The sequence below is a fragment of the Prorops nasuta genome, unplaced genomic scaffold (assembly GCF_024137725.1).
Source record: "Prorops nasuta isolate Cenicafe-Biocafe unplaced genomic scaffold, Cenicafe_Pnas_1.2 PNAS00001, whole genome shotgun sequence".
Taxonomy (NCBI): domain Eukaryota; kingdom Metazoa; phylum Arthropoda; class Insecta; order Hymenoptera; family Bethylidae; genus Prorops; species Prorops nasuta.
In genome coordinates, this window is record NW_027116798.1 from 18994253 (window position 1) to 19018232 (window position 23980).

Consider the following 23980-nt stretch of genomic DNA (forward strand, 5'->3'; position numbering starts at 1 on the left):
TACTATACGCCTTCCCGTACTTACTTTTCTCACTTTCCTTTCGTCTATTTCACTTTCTACTTCTATACACTTCCTTTTTACTCTCTTTAATATTTCATTACATTTTGTCTGTCTTTCTGACCAACAGTTTTTCACAAACCTTCCGTTCTTTTGTCTGTATGACATAAATTATCATTAATAATTATATACTTCTCAATTTTTTTTCAACTAAAGGTTTCTGCTGAGTATAACTTATAACCTCTTATAAAAGAACACGGGAAGACTCGGGAAGAGCGAAAGCGCCGAAAGATTTCTCACTTATCACGTTGCCAAGTGTTTGACCTTAATACAGAAAGACCATTTTCACGTTTTTGCGCAAGATGGGCGGAGTTTTGGCAAGGAGTGATAGTCAACTAGTTTAGGGTTTCAAGCACTGGAGACCATATAGGCTTCGGTTAAGTTTATGTTCAGCATGACTGAGGCGAGACAACGTTCTTAACCCATTCGCTGCGGAGCACCTAGAAATGAATTGCTTTCTCAGCATTGTATTCGAATATGTAAAAAAATATCCGCATAAGAAGCGTGTGCAGCTATTGCGTCGAAACCAAACGAATTAATGACTATTATCATGCAGTTATTAATACCAAAATGCAATACAAATTTACGGCGCCAAAAGGCGCTGTTCGCATCGAAAAGGTTAAGCGACAACATAAAGCACTGAAATTCTTAAAATCCGACAAGTAAATGAATGAATTAATAATTAATATATTATTTCTGTATGTACACTACACTTGCTGGGCTAGGCCAAAATCTATACAGAGAAAATTAATTTTAAATTATTGTTTAAACTTTCTTAATCATAAATCTTATTAGAAGAAAGTTAATTTTAATTGTAATAAATTATTTTAATAGTATTAGTACTAATTATATTTATTAAAAATAAAATTAACTTTTTTTAATAAAATTTACCACTATGAAAGTTTAAACAATAATTTAGAATTAATTTTCTCTGTATGGATTTTAGACTGGCTTGGCAAGTAGTGTACATATAGAAATAATATATTAATTAATTATTAATTCATTTACTTGTCGGATTTTAAGAATTTCAGTGTTTTATGTTGTCGCTTAATTAACTTACTGCTTAATTATACAACTTGTCGAATTATTTGGATTTCAATGCTTTATGTTGCTTTCTAATTCACTTATACCTGTTCATTGAATTTGTTACTTGTCGAATTAAAATGATTTCAACGTTTTAATTTACTGCTGAATTTCTTTACAATTATTTAATTTACATGATTTCAATCCTTCATATCGTCAATAATATTTATTAAATTAACAATGTAATTTATTTGTTTATTTTATAAAAACACATTTAATTCTAATTATATTTGTACCTCCAAAGATTTTTATTTAGCACTTATTTTCATTCATAATTCTTTTTGTAATTATTTTCAGTTTTGGAGGAAAAATAAAATTAGTTGCCTTCTTGTTTTTTTTACATAAATGTGTTTTTTCTGGGTTAATAATGACAGAGGGAGTTGTTGATTAGATAAGTATAACATTATATTTTACTATCCAGGAGGTAACCAACCTTTTCATACTTTGTGGAATTTCTTTTTCAGATTAAATTAAAATAATACATCTCGATTTTCATTGCTGAGGACAGAGATGACTGGATCTACTGAGATTAATATTTACAATAGTTCTAATTAGAAATTTATATTCAATATTAATGTTTTTCGGTCATTATCAGAAGTAGAGCAATTTATAGAAACTGTTAAGATAATTGAAATTCATAAGTTATACTTTGAGCATCCAAATCATTCACAAAATGCGTTTTATTTCCCTTTCCCTGAAACTGATATTGATACGGACTATTCAAAAGACTATACCCTATATTCGAAAGATTTGTCAAGAGACAATGAAACTTTCTTATGACTATGATTAGAGAAAAGTAGATTAATATTTGCTGAATATTATTTAATATTCAATTATAACATAAGGAATTATTAAAAATAAACATAGATCTACATTTCTGTCTTTCTTTCTAATCAAAGAAAAAAAAACTATTATAGACTTCTGAAAATTGTAAAATTTTTGATATGATCTTTTAGAAAATCAGTATCAATTAATATCTTGTTATCAAATCATAACCAAGCATTTATGATTTTATTAAATAAATAGAAGATTCTGCATTGTCATTGATATAAATCTTTTGCAAAAGAACTGTAATCTCTTAATAAGCAATGTTAACTCTAGGTTTCACTTACAACAGTTAATAAGTAGAACAGTGTCAGTAATCCCATCAGCTGAGGAAATTAAATAGTATAGCTAGTAAGACATTTAAAATTATAAAGTTAAGCTGTAGAAGTAGTTATTATCTGGTACCAAAAGGAAAAATAATGGTTTCAAAATTGATAAGATATTTGCAAAGATCATATACCGTACATCATCTTAAGAAAATATAACCATCAAGTTGGCTAAATGATAATGAAAATGTCTTTTTTAATATATGTGCTGTATGGGATAATATAAAATCGTCGTGCAGTTGATAACTAAAAAAATCCTAACGAATAATATATAATGAGTTTAACGGTTGTTAAAAGACGTTAAATAATATATTTAATACCAAAAATAATCTGCTAGATGTTGAACAATAAATCTCTATGGATAAAATACGCACTGTATTTTTTGTTTGTTTCATATCCATCTTGCAGTTATTAAAACATGTGTCAAAGTGTAATGAAATTAATTCTATATTAAAAAACTCTAATTTCTGCACAAAAATTGGTAAATTGCAAATTTCACGCATAAGACAAGCTCCTTCAAAATATCAAAAATTGATCAACTTTCCATCAATGTTATGTAAATACAGAATTTTGCATCCTATTTTTCCTTCTAAATGTATAAAATACTTATCAAATAGTTTATGTAAAGATCAATAAATCTCCAAAATATAAGGGAATTAAAATGATTTCTCTCTTCTCTTATCGTACAATAAAAATCCTGAAAATAACATTAACATCCAAAATTTAAAACTGATTCTCCATCATTTGGTTGCCTTCCAGAAGGTTTTATCAGTCATTTTCCTATGAAGTATAACTAAAACTATAATGAAATGCTATACCTTTTCACAACAATTGCTAAAATGCAAATTTAATTTATAAAACCAGACCCTGCAAAAATATGACAAATTGACTAAATTTGTATCAATAACATATAACTTCCGGGCTTTGCAACTCCTTCTATCTTTAAGGTTTGTTAAATAAGGTTTAGATAGTATATTGAAGGTCCATTAAAAGATTGTATAAGTTTTCTTATTACAGATAATAATATCTATTCTTTTTTTTACACTTAGTCATAAATAATTACAAACCTCATTTGTTGATAATAAATTTACCTAATAAAAAATTATATAACATTTTAAAATACAACAGTCATATTTATAGTTTTTAAAATGAGGCTTTGGATATTTAATTAATTTTTTATATACACATAGAGAGAATAATACTAAACACACTTGTAAATGCATATTAAGAGGTCATATTAAATTAATGCTTATATTAGATAAGTATTACCCTTTGGAATGTTAGGAAGTTCGGAATGCTCCCTTATATTCTGGATCAGTTAAAACAATAACATTTTATTTTAAGTCCTACATTCTTACAAAAGAATATGAGATCCCACAAGAAAACAAGCTCCGCCTGTAAAAAAACTGCAAGTACATAAATCATGTAACGTATGAAACAATAGAAAATAAAATGTTCCAATTAAAAAAATGAATGAAACCCAAATGTCAGGCAAGTACACTGTAGAAAATTGAATCGCCGTCTTCGTGCTATAAGATGGTATAAGAGTTTGGCAGAGAATGTAAAAAGTGAAATTAGCCTAAAGGTAACTGAATCAGTTTCCCGCAGCGTACGTATTTTTACAATGTTAAAAATTAAGATTTCGAAAAAAAATAGTAACAAAAACAGTTACTTGCCAGGCCTGTTGTATGCAATGGCATTAAATAGCTATGATTTGAAATTATGAAAAGCAACAGCCGCTTACGCATGAATATTATAGGTCCGGCAAGTAATTTTTTTATGTTTTTAATATTTTTCTAACGTATATTAATAAAGATTCAAACACTTGTCCGTTAATTGAATGTCATTACGTTTTTTAATTGGAATATTCATAACAGGATCAATGTATTTACCGTCAGTTTTTTTACAGGCGAACACTGTCTTTTTGGATATAAACTATCATCTCTAAACCATAATCGCCCCACAAATATTCATCTACATTACAAATTTTTAAATTACAAATATTCCTTAACTAATTTAACTATTCCACCCCTTTTACAAAAACTGCATCCTCATATACATATTTTTTTATAATATCTTAATATTTATAATATGGTGAGTAGCCATCCATCCAATTTAAGCCATGATGATTGAAAAAGATCAAACTAAAAAAGAATTATCTTATTAACTGGAAGCAATAAGGTTTTTTTGTTTCTTAAATGTACTTACTCTGACTGCTTTTTCTTCTCCTCAGTTAGCCATGTGTATGGGAAGCGGGTGAAAATAAAATACAATGCACGTTTTGTTCTTGTAAAACTGCAAATTCTTTAACTATAAATGTCTTATTCGCTAAATGGAATCCTTGAAAATTGACGAACGCTGGTGCCATTATGCTAGCGTTTTTTATACTAAATTTATTACATTTAGCTTTTAATTATTTGCATACAATTTTACTATCGATAAAACGGTTAGGAGAGGCTGCTATTTAGCGGAAATGATTAAAACTATTTTTCATTTTATCTAGCAATTTCAGTAGCGAAAAAAAAAGATCTCTGAGTAGCCGCCTAGCGTTGTAAGCCCTAGAGAAAGAGTGAACCCGTAAGATAACTGACCATCTGAAACCTAGGGTTAAGAGAGAGGGAACAGACTGAGAGGTCCTAGGAGTGAGAGAGAGAGAGAGAGAGAGAGAGAGAGAGAGAGACGGGGGATGGGACATAGTAATAGAGAAAGGAATAAAGAGAAGAAGAAAACATCCTCCCTTCCTCCCCACAATCCCCTTACCACGGTCATAGAAAGAAATTCCCCCTCCCCACGTCCCCCTCACCATAGTGATAGAACCCGCGTTGCCTTACTACTCATCATTTTTATAAGTCACACATTATCATAAAACAAATATTACAATTCAAACATCGCTGAAATATGGAAAGTAATAAATTTTTTATTCATAAGTAACTTTCATTAACTATTTATTAGTGTTATCTATAGGGGTTATATAGAAAAAGTGGAGCCATTAATTATTTAGCCATCACTGTATATTTGCCTAATTTTTATTTCACTGATTTTTTTGTTAAATTAAGTTAAAATAAGGCTACATATTTTACGTAGATATTTTGGTAGTATAATTATTTTAATATTTAAATATTTATAGAAAATATTTCGTAAAGAAATCCTATTTCAACGGGTCTTCTATGCATTTAAACTTTTTTTTATAAACTTAGTATGTTTTTGTTTTTCATGGGGGTAGGGACGATATAAGCTAGAAGAATAGTTGCAAAAATTTCTTGCTTATTAAGCTTTAATGGAATATTATAGAAATTAAAAAATATTATTATTTACCCCATGTTGCATTCCAGTATGAATAGGATGCTTTCCAGTCATTAATGCGCTTCTCGATGGAGTGCAAACAGAAGCTGTATAATATCTGTCGAAATGAATTCCAGTATATGCTAAGGCGTCGATATTCGGTGTTGGTATTTGGCCTGAACCATGAAAACCTACATCATTCCAGCCCTAAATCAAGTAAACAGTTTTAATTTAACATATATAATAAACTATGTAGAAAGAAATCTTACCAAATCATCTGCCAAAATAAAAATTATATGAGGTTGCTTGATTGAAACTGCTTTAAAACGTAAGATCAATAACGTGTAATATAACTGAATTGTTTTCTTGATACTAGTCATTCTTAATATTAATATTAGTTTCAGCTATACAAATGCTTTAACTCTTCAAAACTTCGGCATATAATTAAAATATGTTACAGGAACTAACAGATCCACTTACATATAACGCTTACACTTCACTGGCGCGGTATGGTCTCAATTTGACTTCTGTCAAGTTGACCTTCTGCCTTCACTGTTTATTAAAAGGAATCTATAGTGTCTAGATAGCAATGAGTTAACAGTAAAGAGTAATGTTACTCATCAAGTTATATAGTGTCGTTTCATTGGCATGCTGTTTGCAATAAATAAATTACTGTTGAACAATCATATCGTGATAATAAAAATATTTATATGAAGTAAGTAATATTACAATACTTAATATTCTAATTTACATTTTCCAGTACCTTTGTATAAATATTAACATTTGTAAAAACATAAAATTTTAAAAGAATGTGACATTTTTAAATAGAAGGGAATATTTCGTAGGAATAGTTCAACGTATTCATTTTATAGTGCCCCCTATTCTAATCATTTTCCAAGAAAATACTATTAAATTTTAAGTAAACAGAGATATAAACAATAGTATTTCATGAATGAGTTAACACGGACATAGTTAATAGAATACTCTATAAAATGGAATATTTTGTTTGTAATACATTTACTAATATAAATTAATTTAGCCGAGAAACTACCTAGTAAAGGTAGCGTAAAGCTAAAACCTAATCACAAAATTATTTGAAATGTATACAATACAGGGTGTCCGGTTAACTATAGCCAATTTTTTAAACTTACAGTCACCCGCAAAATGGTGGTACGATTAAAATTTAGTAAAAAACTCTAACACATATAATAACAACAACTGCATTAATTATGAAGAAAAGATGGTTTTGAAAAAGGGAAATGAAGCTTGGAATTTCTATTTAATAATGTTATTTAGTCAGGTGTCATATCCCTGGTGGATATTTTTTCTATCACCCTGCCAGTTTTAGTCAATGAGAACTAGAATTTTTTTAGTAACTGGCTGGTTTTACTAGCAAGTAGCTTGCTACACTTGTAATGCCTTTCCCGGATAGTAACTGACAAGTGTGTTCGCTAATTACTAGCAATTAACCCTTTCGCTGCGGAGCACCTAGAAATAAAATGCTCTCTTAGCATTGTATTCAATTATGTGAAAAAATGTGCGCACAAGAAGCGTGTGCAGCTATCGCGTTGAAAACAAATGAATTAATGACCATTATCATGCAGTTATTAATACTAAAATGCAAAACAAACGTACGGCACCAAAAGTCGCTTTTCGCGCCGGGGAAATATCCATAGCAGAACGCCAAGGCGCTGTTCGCAGCGAAAGGGTTATTAATAAACAATTACTAGCAAATAATATTGTATAATTACTAATAAGTAAAATCTGTATTAAGAAATCTGGCCAGTTTTAATTGGTAAAATTAGCATAATACCTAACTATTCCTTTGTTAAATCTGTAATGCTTTATCCGATTAGTTACTAGGAATTTGTACTGACTAGTTACTGTCTACACTGAGAAAAATAAGACAGTTATGATTACCAAAAGCTTTTGCTAGAAATAATTTTGTTAAAACAACACAAATTTTGTAATAGGTACAAGAAGTAAAAATATTATATTGTTACTCTAACAAAACTATTTCGATACAAATTATTATACAGTTTGTTGACGTAACTATATGTAGCTTTGTTTTAACAAAATAAATTTAACAAAAGTGCACTGTTTTGGTCTAATTAAATATTATTTGGTTGTAACACAAACAGGTGTATATTTAATTATTGTTATTAAAAATAAAACTCCTTATTTTAATTAAAACGCATTTCTTTATATTTAAGCAATACAAATTTTTTTATTTTATCATGGCTTACAATTTTTGAGCAGGGTATGTTATTCACTAAATCCTTGTAGGAAATGCATGGCTACTTTTCTTCACTAATTATTACAAACGCTTCAGCATGCAAATTAAAACCTATAGTACGCAGATTCTTAATAACAAACAAAAATTTGCCAATACATTGAGCAATTAATAATTCTATAGAACCAAAAAGAGGCAAAGGGTCACGTGCACGTATATTTATTATGATAGATGGTTTATAAAAATAGCTATTAATAATTAACCAGTTAAAGGCTTTAAAAACGGATTTAGGAAGAAACTGCTTAAAAAACTAAAAATGACTTTAGCTGAAAATCTTGGACAATGGAAATTCTTTTACAAATTCTGTACCGCTTCTAATGCCAATATTACACAAAAGTCTATTATTTACAACTAATCGATGCCTTATAGCTAAAGTCATGGGTAAGTTACGCCACGAACAAGTAACATGTACGGAAAATTTGGAGGGTTTATGTTTGGCTTCGAAAAGCATGCACCACGTATTTATTAATGGCCCGGTTAGCTTCATGATACATGCATAATGCACTAAAAGGTGGTGCTTAGGTTTTAAAGTAGCGGAGATCAATCTAACATAGAGTTCATTATGCTCTAATACCAAATTTTTTCAAAATACGGTAATGACTTGGCAACAATAGAGTGTTCTAACAGAAATGTGATAATTTGATGCAGAATAACAAAAAGATCCCAGTGCTCATCGTCCTCCGGTACTTTATCGCATATAATAATGCGAAAATATAGTACAAACGTAATGGTTTCAGAAGCAGAAAGACCTAATGTATTACTTTTCAATTTCACTAGTTGTAATGCTGATGGATTACTATTTTCTCCTGTCACGCCATAATGAAATGTCAAAATACGATGATTAAGTTCATCGATTGTAAAAAAATGATTATTTATAAAATAAAAAATTAAATTGCTCATATCGTATCTACAAAAGCCTTCGGAAAGTCGTGCATAAAATCTAATGTCAGATTTTTTATTATGTGAAAAATAGCAAATCGTTCCATATGAATCGTTCACTTATTCCGGAATCTGATATCCAGTTTTCTTTTAAATCAGTTTCATAATTGTTAATAGTGCGTACTAAGCTATTTATTGCACAAGTTTGTGAGCGTATTTCTTTTTTCGTGGCCTTGCAGAAACGACATGAATAATTAGCTTGAAAAGATTTAATGAATCCATAAATCTCGTGTACTTCCAAATTATCTCTAGTAATATTAGTTAGAATAAGAAAAACGCATTTATTTAAATCAATAAGAAACCGTTTTTCTTCCATTGTTTTTAATTCAGTCAGTAGTGGTTTAAAAACAGCGGAATTGCCGAATTCAACTCTATCATTGTAAAGATAAAGTAACATTAAGAATATATGTCTAATTTCGAACGAATTTCGGGAGGAAAACAGCAAAGAAAAATAGACTGCTCCTATTTTATGAACACAAGTATAATTTCCAAGTGTGTTATTGGTTTCGAACTCGTCATAATAAATTATTAAAGGTAATAGTAACCGTCCTGGATATTTACGTTTTATATTAACCCAAAAATTTGTTTAAATAATACTAGATATTGCGCCTTTTTCGTTTTGAAAAAAACTCGATCATATACAGCATAATATCGTCAAAAACAGAAGGAATTTAAAATAAATGAAATAACGCGTTTTTTCAATAGATACAAATTGACCTATGGCTAAACTTGGAATCATTTAAAAATCATTCACGATTCTTTTAGTTTCCATTGTTTGACCGTTGATGTATTTAATAGGCTCTATATATGTTCCCTGTTTCCTAAGGTACTATAATCTTTTGTATTCGCTGTCGAAATTAGGCAATGTATTTTCACACGAATTTAACAAAATACGTACAACGTCTTTGATCATTGAGCATGGCAATGATAAAGATACGGCTTCATCTAATCTATTTTTTATAATAAAAGAAAACTCGGTCCTAAAATTTTTAAGATTATTAATATAAGCTGCTGAACATTGTGACATGATTTTTGCCTTATGCGGGGAAGGCACATTTTAACCGAAATCAGCACAAAGGCACACAGAATTTACTTATAAAGAGCGCCAGGCTCATAAACCTTGTACATGAGCCAGTCTGAGGCTTGCCGGCTAGAGACTTTTCAAGGAAGTGGCATGCTGTGAAATTAAAGTGATTTCTCAAGGAAAATTATTATTACACATTAATAAAAATTAAAATAGGAAGTATATCTTATTACTGCTCTGTCTATCAATTTACAAGTATCAACTTTAGATAATTACATAAAGCTACATGGGATTTTCCCCCAAATCTACTGTTATCTGATAAAGACAAGAGCCATGAAGTTATAATTATTCACAAAAAAGTAATTATATATAAATAAGAAAAATTAATATTAAATAATATTGTGGATTTACGGTAATTGGATGACCTTCAGTCCATATATCAGTAAGTCTGATTGGACAGAAGAATCCTTCTCAATTTATCCAATGCTAGCCCTTCCAGAACCTAATTACTTGCTGTACTATTCCTGTAGGAAATATAAAAGGCACAAGCAAAAAGGTAACACTAAGTCAAGCAAGGCGTAGCCAGGTCCATTAATATCTAAATCATTATCAAGAAAGTTAAGTGATTAAGGTTATATAATGGAGTCTCTTACACTCTCTTTTCAATGTGCTTATGCACCAATTCATTAACAACATTCTATCTAGAATATAATATTAACACCTAGTCTGAACGTAATATATGGTAACAAACTATGTACAAGTGTATAAGTAAAGGAAGAAAAAATTAGAATATATATATATATAGTTATTTTTAAATATAAAAATTGGAAAAATATTAAATTTTATTTCCTACGATTTTTACTGTAAGCCTTAATTTATAAAGAAAATTTATTGTAAGTACTTTTTTGTGATTTCTAAATATTAATTTAAGAAATATTTTTGACATTTATTATATTTACTTTCTGGGTAAACTTCTACCGACGCCTATCACGGTCGTCGTTAAGTTAACGATAGAATTCGGTAGCGACCGAGAGAGACATTTTTGACGACAATTATCGAAAACTTTGTGTTACAGAATCGCTCTTAGTGATATCTCTCGGTAACTCGATTCAATTACCGAAAGTTGTCGGTAAATAGTTACTGAATCCATATAGACGGAAGTTACAGAATCGCTCTTTTCGTTACTGCAAGCGACAACTATCGGTAGTTAGCGATACCGACAATCATCGCTGGGAAGTTACAGAATCCCAGCAATGGTGTGTCTCAAGGGTGACAATCTTCATTGTGTTTGGATTACCCAGCGTTAGTAGCGCCACCGCTATAATTTATGATGTTTTTTGGAACTAAACTGTGTACGTGTGCCTTCATATGTATTGCGAAAGTGAAATCGCTTCTCGTGACGTCAGTCTCAGATTTTACGCACACACGCTAACACGCCCATATTAAGGGCTATATACAGGGTGTATCACCGAAGGCGCACCAGCCTCGAAATTACTGTAAGAGGATGGAGAGCGCGTGGTGGGGGATGAGGCACAGCATTGGACGGTGTTCGATAGAGAAAGCGCGAGCAATAGACGGAGATAGGTAGGGCTATACGCTGCTATACGCTTTGCCTAACCCTTCCCCCCTCCCATCAACGCAACACCGTCACCAATAGCCGTAATCTCTCACTCTTTCTCTCTCTCTCTCCCTCAACTTCTTTCTCTTTACCCGCGCTTCCATTTCTTTATTTATTATTCTATAGAGGCATCTTGGTCTTTCTCAGCTACGAATGCAATGTCAATTCTGCGGAATATCTGACGTTTTAATTAAAGTTGTAATTTAAAAGCGTTAGCTATCTTTTCCACACCACCTTGAGGTAGATAGCTAGGCGCGTTTTTTTTTAAGTGGTTTCCCCAGGAGGCCTAATCCACTGAATAGAGCTAGCCTACAAATTCTCAAAATATCCCCCTCTTTGTTGAGAACAGAGGTTAGCTCTTCGACATATGTCGCGTGTTGCTCGTCTCACCATGTCCGGCGTGATTGTTCTGAAGGCCGCAATAATTTGTTCACGAACCTCCGTCATTCCGCCATCACGCCGAGTTTCCATTAGACTCTTTATGTGTCCCCACAAAAAGTAGTCTAATGGATTAAGATCTGGTGATCGAGGCGGCCAGGCGATCGGGCCACCACGACCCATCCACCTGTCCGGGAATCGCTCGTGTAATTTTATACGCGCACTTATATGAAAATGTGCAGGAGCTCCGTCGTGCTGAAAAATCAAATTTTTCCGCACGATGAGGGGCACATCTTCAAGGAGCAACGGTAGTTGCTCCTCAAGAAAGCTGGCGTATTTTTCGCCGTCAAGCCTAGGTGGGAGGAAAAATGGACCAATCTGGAATAAAAAAAAATCAAGATTATTGTATAAATCTGAAAAGAACGTATTCAAATATTGAAAACTTACAATTTGATCTCCAATAAGCCCAGCCCATACATTAATCGTCCAACGTTGTTGGAAAGCTCCGACTCTGACGGCGTGGGGATTTTCTTGAGACCAGAAAACAAAATTTTTTGAATTGAATATTCCATTTGGCGTGAAGGTCGACTCGTCGGACCATAAAATTTTGTCCGGGAACGTCTCATCGCGGCGACATTGAGCTAGAAATCCTAATAAAGAAGAGTCACAGAAATATTGAAAATTATTTTTAAAAGAAAGATGTATTCAAAACTGTGTGCTTTCATGAATACATTGAATAATGGAAATCTACCTTCACAAAAATTGACCCGCGGTTGATAGTCCCGAGGCAACAACTGGTGCACACGCTGAAAGTGAAAAGGGTGGAAGCGATTCCTCCTCAAAATTCTGTGTGCTGTCATCGCACTGGTATTTGTCAGCCGCGAGAGTTGACGCACGCTAGTTAGAGGATTCTCCCTGATTCTCCGCAACACCCTTTCCTCCCTCTCCTGATTAATATTAACCTTTCTTTTTGGAAAGGCCACTGAACCACTGCTCTTAAAATTTTTAATCACACGTAGAATGACGGTGTGATGTGGATGACGTCTCAATGGGAACTTTTCCCTGTATAGCTTTGCAGCTTTACGTGCACTTTCTTGCGCTGCACCGTACGCGAAAACCATATCTACGTATTCTGCTTTCGTGAATCGCATGGTTCTCAGCTATATGAAACTTCCTCGTCAACTAACAGTGCCAGTAACTTTTGCTTCATATTTATATTATTGCGGCAAAAATTAAAGGAAAGCTTACTAAAGGCCCGGTAACATTGATATTGTTTCGCTTTTAGTATCGGTATTATTGATGCGATTAAAATTAAAGAAACTAACTGAAGTCGGCGTCACAGGCGGCTAGGACAAAGCGTATCAATAATACCGATGCTAGAAGCAAAAACAATATGAATGATACCGCGCCTTTAGTAAGCTTTCCTTTAATTTTTGCCGCAATAATATAAATATGAAGCAAAAGTTACTGGCACTGTTAGTTGACGAGGAAGTTTCATATAGCTGAGAACCATGCGATTCACGAAAGCAGAATACGTAGATATGGTTTTCGCGTACGGTGCAGCGCAAGAAAGTGCACGTAAAGCTGCAAAGCTATACAGGGAAAAGTTCCCATTGAGACGTCATCCACATCACACCGTCATTCTACGTGTGATTAAAAATTTTAAGAGCAGTGGTTCAGTGGCCTTTCCAAAAAGAAAGGTTAATATTAATCAGGAGAGGGAGGAAAGGGTGTTGCGGAGAATCAGGGAGAATCCTCTAACTAGCGTGCGTCAACTCTCGCGGCTGACAAATACCAGTGCGATGACAGCACACAGAATTTTGAGGAGGAATCGCTTCCACCCTTTTCACTTTCAGCGTGTGCACCAGTTGTTGCCTCGGGACTATCAACCGCGGGTCAATTTTTGTGAAGGTAGATTTCCATTATTCAATGTATTCATGAAAGCACACAGTTTTGAATACATCTTTCTTTTAAAAATAATTTTCAATATTTCTGTGACTCTTCTTTATTAGGATTTCTAGCTCAATGTCGCCGCGATGAGACGTTCCCGGACAAAATTTTATGGTCCGACGAGTCGACCTTCACGCCAAATGGAATATTCAATTCAAAAAATTTTGTTTTCTGGTCTCAAGAAAATCCCCACGCCGTCAGAGTCGGAGCTTTCCAACAACGTTGGACGATTAATGTATGGGCTGGGCTTATTGGAGATCAAATTGTAAGTTTTCAATATTTGAATACGTTCTTTTCAGATTTATACAATAATCTTGATTTTTTTTTATTCCAGATTGGTCCATTTTTCCTCCCACCTAGGCTTGACGGCGAAAAATACGCCAGCTTTCTTGAGGAGCAACTACCGTTGCTCCTTGAAGATGTGCCCCTCATCGTGCGGAAAAATTTGATTTTTCAGCACGACGGAGCTCCTGCACATTTTCATATAAGTGCGCGTATAAAATTACACGAGCGATTCCCGGACAGGTGGATGGGTCGTGGTGGCCCGATCGCCTGGCCGCCTCGATCACCAGATCTTAATCCATTAGACTACTTTTTGTGGGGACACATAAAGAGTCTAATGGAAACTCGGCGTGATGGCGGAATGACGGAGGTTCGTGAACAAATTATTGCGGCCTTCAGAACAATCACGCCGGACATGGTGAGACGAGCAACACGCGACATATGTCGAAGAGCTAACCTCTGTTCTCAACAAAGAGGGGGATATTTTGAGAATTTGTAGGCTAGCTCTATTCAGTGGATTAGGCCTCCTGGGGAAACCACTTAAAAAAAAACGCGCCTAGCTATCTACCTCAAGGTGGTGTGGAAAAGATAGCTAACGCTTTTAAATTACAACTTTAATTAAAACGTCAGATATTCCGCAGAATTGACATTGCATTCGTAGCTGAGAAAGACCAAGATGCCTCTATAGAATAATAAATAAAGAAATGGAAGCGCGGGTAAAGAGAAAGAAGTTGAGGGAGAGAGAGAGAGAAAGAGTGAGAGATTACGGCTATTGGTGACGGTGTTGCGTTGATGGGAGGGGGGAAGGGTTAGGCAAAGCGTATAGCCCTACCTATCTCCGTCTATTGCTCGCGCTTTCTCTATCGAACACCGTCCAATGCTGTGCCTCATCCCCCACCACGCGCTCTCCATCCTCTTACAGTAATTTCGAGGCTGGTGCGCCTTCGGTGATACACCCTGTATAGTTCATGTATTATATTCTTAATATTCTTTATACTAATATATTGATATTAAACTAACTGAAATGCAAATACGATTGTAATATTAAACAATTTATTACATTTTCAAATAAAATGCATAGAACATAAAGAGTATATAAATAATATATTCCTCATAATTTGTATAAGATTATGGAATGAATATAATTTCATATTATCAACCTAGATATACAGGGTGTTTCACGTAAGGCGCCCCAGCTCGAAATGAGGACTCAGAGGGCATGGTGGGGGCAGATGCATCTAATTGGCCGCGGAGGGAGAGAGAAGGATTAACGTGGAGAAGGATAGAGCTATCCTTTACTAGACAATACGCCTAGCGTATCGCTGCCCCTCCCTTCCCCGCTCACATCAGTCATCTTTGGTCAACTATTATCCTCTTTCTCTTACTCTCTCTCCAACCGCGGCCAATAAGATGCATCTGCCCCCACCATGCGCTCTAAGTCCTCTTTTCGAGCTGGGGCGCCTTACGTGAAACACCCTGTATATAAGGACACAATATCTACTTTATAACAGCATTTTAAGTAATATTGTATATGATGCATTATAATTAAAAATGATTTTCTTCTTTCTAAGTTGATTTGAAGGCACCACAATTTTCTCCACAAATGAATAGCGTTCAGATGATCCAGATCACATCCAAATTAGAATTGTGTCACCAAAGTATTCTGGCCCCGTATTCTGTAACTTTAACGAAAATTTTCGGTGTCGGTACAAATCGAAAATGGTATATACAGATATACATTTATTATTACACGTACTGATATTTAGAGTCGGCGACACTTTACATAACTCTTTAGTGTATTTTATGGGACACAGTTGGCTGCAGTGAAATTATATTGTATATGGAATACTAAACATAGATAATTTAAGTATGTAAGTACAGTGTGTTTGAAGAATTATCTCAAATTATTTGTAAACTGAAACTATTAAAACATACAATTGTCGCTAACGGGATCCCTCAAGCCCTCTGTAGCCAACATTACGGAACGAAAAACGAGGGAGAATTGTCCAGCGCTATTTTCAAACGATTTCAATGTTTTTGGGCTTGTTGGAATCGTTAGGACTCGCCTTTTGTCATAAATAAAGCCGTATTTTCCAAAAAACGTAAAAAAATAAAATTGTTTAAAAATTCGCATTAATAATATTTAAACGCAAAACAAATCGAAAAATCGCGCTTCTTTATGACGAGGTGCCACATCTAACGATTCCAACAAGCCGAAAAACATTGAAATCGGTTGAGAAATAGAGCCGTACCAATGTCCCGCGTTTTTGAGGTGGACGAAAACCAAAAATTTTCAGGAAGAAAGCTAGGCTTCCTCCCCTCTCGCGGCTCACGCTAACGTGCTCCCCCACTCCAGCATCGAAACTTACTGCAAAGCTTTCCTCATATTTACGCTATTCCTCTATCTGTAGCTATACACATATAAATACCGCTAAAATAATGTTGAGAAGATTTCATTTCACCGATATAATGAAATTGGTAAAAATGCAATTATCATTTTGAAATAAAATTGTAGAAAAGGAGATTTCGTAATGCTTGAAATATAGGGCATACGGCGAAACGCGGGACAATAGTACAGTCGTATTTTTCAACAGAATTTGATGAGACTAGTAATAATTAAAGCCATTCTTCATGTAGATTGTCCTAAAGAGCTCGCATTTTCGATAAAGCTTATAGTTTTTCAGCTATGAACGTTTGAAGTTGCACGACGCACAAATACATATTTCTTCTCTCGCGTAGATCAGCTGTTGCGCACGTCCATCTTCAATCGTTCATAACTGGAAAACTATAGGCTTTATCGAAAATGCGAGCTCTTTAGGACAATCTACATGAAGAATGGCTTTAGTTATGACTAGTCTCATCAAATTCTATTGAAAAATACGACTGTACCATTGTCCCGCGTTTCGCCGTATGCCCTATATTTCAAGCATTACGAAATCTCCTTTTCTACAATTTTATTTCAAAATGATAATTGCATTTTTAGCAATTTCATTATATCGGCGAAATGAAATCTTCTCAACATTATTTTAGCGGTATTTATATGTGTATAGCTACAGATAGGGGAATGGCGTAAATATGAGGAAAGCTTTGCAGTAAGTTTCGATGCTGGAGTGGGGGAACACGTTAGCGTGAGCCGCGAGAGAGGTGAAAGCCTAGCTTTCTTCCTAAAAATTTTTGGTTTTCGTCCACCTCAAAAACGCGGGACAATGGTACGGCTCTATTTCTCAACCGATTTCAATGTTTTTCGGCTTGTTGGAATCGTTAGATCTGGCACCTCGTCATAAAGAAGCGCGATTTTTCGATTTGTTTTGCGTTTAAATATTATTAATGCGAATTTTTAAACAATTTTATTTTTTTACGTTTTTTGGAAAATACAGCTTTATTTATGACAAAAGGCGAGTCCTAACGATTCCAACAAGCTCAAAAACATTGTAATCGGTTGAAAAATAGCGCTGGACAATTCTCCCTCGTTTTTCGTTCCGTAATGTTGGCTACAGAGGGCTTGAGGGATCCCCGTTAACGGGATCCCTCACGCCTACTTTATCGACAGTTCAAGTCAATAAACAATTCGTTTAATAAAAGTCAAATGCGAAGCAAATTGAACAATCGGGCGTTTGCTGGACAATGTGCCAGTCCTAACGAGTCAAACGAACTTAAAAACACTCAAATTAGTTGAAAATAACGCTGTACCATTGTGCTGCTTTCTTGAAGAGAGGTTACTTTTGATTATTTCCACTTCAAGAACGCGGGACAGTGGTACAACGTTATTCTTCATCCAATTTGAGTTTTTTTAAGCTCGAGTGACTCGTTACAATTGGCACCTTGTCATAAAGTAGCCTGTTTTTGCAATTTGCTTTGCATTTTACTTTTATTAAACAAATTGTTTATTAACTTGTACTGTCGGTAAAGCATGCGTGAGGGATCCCGTTAAGGCTAAGTTGCTGTGTGAGTAGAAAAATGTTAACCAAACTATGTTTGAAGACTAATTATTTAATAAATGGGAGTGGATTTTTATATTTCTTATTTGTCAATAATTATATTATGTGTATGAATTGTTACAAGAATGAGGACACAGACTGCAGAGGAACTTTTAATTCAGATAAATGAATTGTTTATTTATGATGTAATTTTAAATCCCCCAAAAAAACACTTTCGTGTAAAAAAAAGACGGCAAGTAATTGAAAGTGATTCCACTGAACAAAATAATCTATAAGACCAAACATTTTTTAAACTCAAATGTTACTTTAAAAATTTCTAGGTAAATATATTTCCACACATTAAACATCAATAGTTTTACAATAAAAAATAATACATTAAAAACGAAATATTGCAGAACAAGAATTTTAGACAAAAATATCTGAAAAAACACTTTACAGTTAAATATTTCAGAAAAGGAAGTAGTTCTTCTGGTTACTTAATAAATATATCTGGCAACATAAAGCATGAAGATCAAATAAATTAGGCAAGTAAGTCAATCAATCGGCAACATAAAGTATTGAGATCACATAAATTCAGGCAAGTAAATGAATGAATAATTAATTATTATATAATTTTTGTATACGTACACAGTGGGAAGTTGAATCGTGTGTGGTTTCAACTACAGTGTAGTATATCATTTTCCAAGTTAAATTACAGAGTGAAGCTAGCTGAACCACCCACGATTCAATTTCCTACTGTGTACTACTTGCCCGGACGGGTCGAAAAGTGTAAAGTATATTTGAGTATTCATTAGTTGCACTTTGAACTATGATGTACAGTACACATTTGGCCCGTTCCGGCAAGTAGTACACAGTAGGAAATTGAATCGTGGGTGGTTCAGCTAGCTTCACTCTGTAATTTAACTTGGAAAATGATATACTACACTGTAGTTGAAACCACACACGATTCAACTTCCCACTGTGTACGTATACAAAAATTATATAATAATTAATTATTCATTCATTTACTTGCCTGAATTTATGTGATCTCAATACTTTATGTTGCCGATTGATTGACTTACTTGCCTAATTTATTTGATCTTCATGCTGTATGTTGCCAGATATATTTATTAAGTAACCAGAAGAACTACTTCCTTTTCTGAAATATTTAACTATAAAGTGTTTTTTCAGATATTTTTGTCTAAAATTCTTGTTCTGCAATATTTCGTTTTTAATGTATTATTTTTTATTGTAAAAGTATTGATGTTTAATGTGTGGAAATATATTTACCTAGAAATTTTTAAAGTAACATTTGAGTTTAAAAAATGTTTGGTCTTATAGATTATCTTGTTCAGTGCAATCACTTTCAATTACTTGCCGTCTTTTTTTTACACGAAAGTGTTTTTTGGGGGGATCTCAGAGCTTTTTGTAATGTGACAAAGATACATCTTAAGAATTTCTTTATGCAAATAATACAAGATGTAGTGAAACTCTTAAAGAAAGAATGTGTATTCTAATAATTAAATTTTATTGGACGGGAATATAAATTGAAATATATAAATAATTATATTGTCAACAATAATCAATTTTATTTAACAATATTAAAAAAGGAAAAGTACAACATTTTAAATAATATATTGAAAAGTTACATATCAACTCGTTATAAATAGTTTTGCTGAAGAAACCCTAACAGCACAAAGTCGACTTAAAGTTGACTGAAAGCCGACTTCGCGAATCAGAAGTCGACTTAGATGTCGAATTTTTCAGACGGGAAGTCGACTATTTGGTGGCTTTAAGTCGACAAATGTCTCGATTTTTAGTCTATCTGAAGACGACTTATAGTCAACCTATAATAGTCATCCATTGGTTGACTGAAAAAAGTCGACTATTGCAGTCATCTTTACGTCGACTAAAGCAGTCAGCTTTATAGGTTAGGTTTAGGATAATCTTAAAATTCTAATAATAAATTAAATTATTATTTACATTTAAAAATATTAATATTTATTATAAAAATTAATATAAATTACATACATACATATATATATATAATATATAAATAAGTTTTAAATAAATCTTATATAAATTGCCAGCAGGTAATTAATTCCAAGTATTACTTTGGAACGTAATAAAACAAAATATAACTATAATTTAAATTAGAATAAATTACATCGCACTGTCTAGGATAAAGAAAACATTAACATATAGTGCTACTACCATTGCCGCTCGTGCCTTAAAACAAAATTTCAATTTTGTAAATGATCTAAGATTTACTAAATTCTATGTAAATATAGATTATTATTTATTACTTACAAAAACTCGTCTTTCGAAATTTTCTTTCGGTCACTTTTCGCTTTCCGTTCTTGTGGAGCATAGTGACGCCTGAACATTAAAGCATGCATTTAATGCTTTAATGATGATCGAGTCCGATCACCCGATCGCCTCAACCATTCTTGAATAATGCCCTCCACTGCCGCTACCGTGGCATCTGCATGCTGCTTCATAACAATTTCTGAAATAAATATATATAAGATATAAATATAAATCAATAAAAATTTAGAAAAATACTAATTTTTTAATAGAAAGAAACCGCATATAAAAGTGAAAGAAATGGTTATAATTTACAGGATTTATTATAGGAAATGATAAAAAGGATAGAATTAAGATGAAAGTGAGGAAAAAGGATTTACCGGTTACTATTTTAACGATATTCATTTTTTTGAAACAAAATCGGCTCTTTTGACCTGCCCAGGTCAAACAAGTTCCCAACTCATTAGAAATAATGGTTTTTAAAATATTTCTAACCATGAGTTTTGAACTCGTCCCTCCGATTCTGCATAAAAGCTGCTCCTAAAGTTATTGCAACGAAAAAGAAACAAAAAGTCATTACGTTAATGTAAATAATCAATATGGTAGGCATTATATTATTATACAAAATAATATACCTAATTTATTTGAGAAAATATAGTGCCTACCCATTTACTAGGCACCATAAAATATTAATAAGAAAACTATATCTCTCACTTACAAATTGTTTTTTCTGCTCAGCATTAATCATTAATTCATGATCCAGCTTCTCCACTTCCCTGATACTGCCCATTGGAAACTGTGGTAAGAGATTAGTATTAAAGTTAGCTACACTGCTGTATTCACTGCTACGAAATCTCAGATGGTCCTGTATCATTTCTTGTACAGCGTGTATCTGTCTAGAAAGGATCTTGAATTCCTTTTTGATCTCTTCCCTGCACATTTCTATAATAAAATTAAAATTTTAATTTATTAATATAGTTAATTAAATCAACTGCACAATTTAGTAAGCAAATAAATTCTTACTGCAACAGTTGCCATGGTGCTTCATGTCATGTGTAGGTAGTGTTACAAATTCGAGCATTTGGATGTTTACTGAAATATAGTAATATTAATCAATATAATTAACGTAATTTATATTAAAATAAAACAAGTACTATTCATTTTCCCTTTAACAAATACGTGAACATTTTGAAGTCAGAGCCTTGAGCAGATAGTAATAAATTTGTATATTTACCATCTGTGTTAGAAGTGGAGGGTGGTGATGCTGACCTCGAATCCTCCTGAACACGAAGAATTTTATTTGCTAAAATGAAATGCAACTATTATAAAAACGCAAATATAATTAATTAAGAAAATAAAAAGGGCACTAATAATTTTTTCTTTAACAAATATATATGTGAATGTTTTGAAGTTAGAGCTTTAAGTAGAAAATAATAAATTTGTATATTTACCATTTGTTTTAGAAGTGGAGGGTAATGTTGACCTCATATCCTCCTGAACGCGATGATTTGTATCTAATGAAATTAAATGAAACTATTATGAAAACGCATATATGATTTATAATGTAAATAGAACAAGCATTATTAATTTACTATCAGTTTTAGAAGTGGAGGGTAATGGTAGCCTCGTATCCATCTCTACCACTCCTTGAAAAGTTGAATCTAGTGAAATGAAATTAAATTATTCTAAAAATGAATACATTATTTTCTATAAAGACTTTAAGGTGAAAAATAACAAAGGTTATATTTACCATGATTTTTATAAGTACAAGTCGGTAGTAGCAGCGATTCAGTTGAGTTTGCTAAAATATAGTAATATTTACAAAGAATTGTTAATTAAATTACGATTTTTCACATTATTTTATGGAAAGTAATAAAAGTACAATATTTACAATTATTTATGCTATTGCCAGGCGTTAATGCTGGTAAAAACATAATATTTGATTAAATTGATTAATAAAATAAATTTGACAAAATGAATTTTAAATTTGTTACTTTTTTTGACTCTTTTATTCTTCAAGTATTCAGCTTTGTCCGCTGCAAATAGTAAATTTTTACGTAAATGCATAATAATAAGCACAATACTTTTTATAACAAAGTTAAATTATTACCATCAGACTCATTCTCTGATGAATTCTCATCTTTACTTGTTTCAGATGCGACGCCCTCATTCTCATTTTCATTAACTGTAATAAAAATACCAAGTAAAAGATTAGTAAAAGAATAAATGAGGTAATATTTTGAATAGTTAACTTACTTGAAGAATAAACGTAGTCAGGAAGTTTCAGTTTTTTAATATGTCTCTTTTGTGATACATCAAAAAGAGAACTCATTGCATCACTATCAGGATTAGACGATAACTCCTCACATTTTTGTTCAACCTGTTTGGCCTCGAGAAAAGTTTCTGTAAGAATTGAAAAATGTGTATACATGAATACATTTAATTATTTGTGCAACAGAGAACTAGGAAGAAAAGGAAAAAGGATGGTGCGTGTTTTACAGAACTAATATCGATTTTTGACCAAATGAAAAGATGGAGAGGAAGGAAGTAGGAAGGGGAGTAATAACAAAAAATCAGGGAATAATATTGAGAAGTTATAGATATAAGGTAAAAGTGAGAGGGGAGGAGGTTAGAGTTTTGAACAGGAAGGGGAGTGAAGCAATGTCTTCTAAGTGCTAAACTTTTTACGTATGTATAATAATTACAATAAGATATAATATGATTTACTTACCTAATTCAGCAATATACGTTTTATATTTCACTAGTGTCCAGCCTTCTCCCGGAGATAATTGTTTAGCAATAGCTGTTCCTCTAATAGCTTTAGGAGGCCACCAAAATAGTGGATCGGTTTTCATAAGCCAAGAAGTAGGTATAACCGAACACCAATTTTCCGCTAGTACTACAGCCCAACTCTGAAACATGTTTTAAAAAATTTAATTATAATATGAGAGAAACCATAAAAAGTTAAATTTACAACTTAAATGAAAATAATTTATGAAATTACAGGAATCGTAAAGAGAAAAAAGATTTTTTTTTTACGTTTCACTAATGCGTGAGAGTTAAAGTATAAAAGCTCTAACAAAGGTTTTTATAAAAAAACAGGAAAGTCAAACTCCGAATCCCGAGTGTTCGTTGAACTGAGTCTCACTTCTTTTGCGTAAAACTTGATCGGGTCGCATCGCTTATAATATTTCAGTTAATAAAGTGAAATTTTATTACAAAATTAAAGTTAGAATTGAATAAAATTATATTTCCGAAAAATGCGTATTACTTTTCGGACTCAGGGTTTATTATAAATGTATAATTATAAAAATCTCTTCTAATAAAAGTAACATATTCTAATTCACTTACCATATTGAATCTATGTTGAAAGATTCCTCTGCAAGCCTTTTTCAAAAGAATCTGTAAAACAATAAGGATATTAAGTATTACTGTTATTTTTTTTTTCTTTTTCGACAATGTATTATTTGTATAAAATATTTAATTATGTACCGTATAAATGAAAACAATTCTTTGTGCAGCATTATAGTCCCACCCATAGTATAAGAAAATAAATGAAAACATTAAAATATAAATAATATTAAATTGTTAAATTATAAAGACTAAATAAAAAAGACATAATATCTTATAATAGTTGAAACACCACATATGTCAAATTATTATCGTGTTTCAATTGCAATAGTTTCTTCGTTATAGACG

General features: G+C 32.5%; 1 protein-coding gene across 1 annotated transcript in view; it reads right to left on the minus strand.

Annotated features, from left to right (window-relative positions):
* The window catches only part of LOC136773839 (arylsulfatase B-like), a 316178-nt gene extending 310129 nt beyond the window's left edge, over nt 1-6049 (minus strand). Inside the window, exons 1-2 of the mRNA XM_066727754.1 lie at nt 5843-6049; nt 5607-5780 (exon numbers count right to left, since the gene is read on the minus strand). Coding sequence (XP_066583851.1) covers nt 5607-5780; nt 5843-5953 — 285 coding nt within the window. The 5' untranslated portion in view covers nt 5954-6049. The remainder of the gene's footprint in view (nt 1-5606; nt 5781-5842) is intronic.
* Between the last annotated feature and the right edge of the window lie 17931 nt (nt 6050-23980).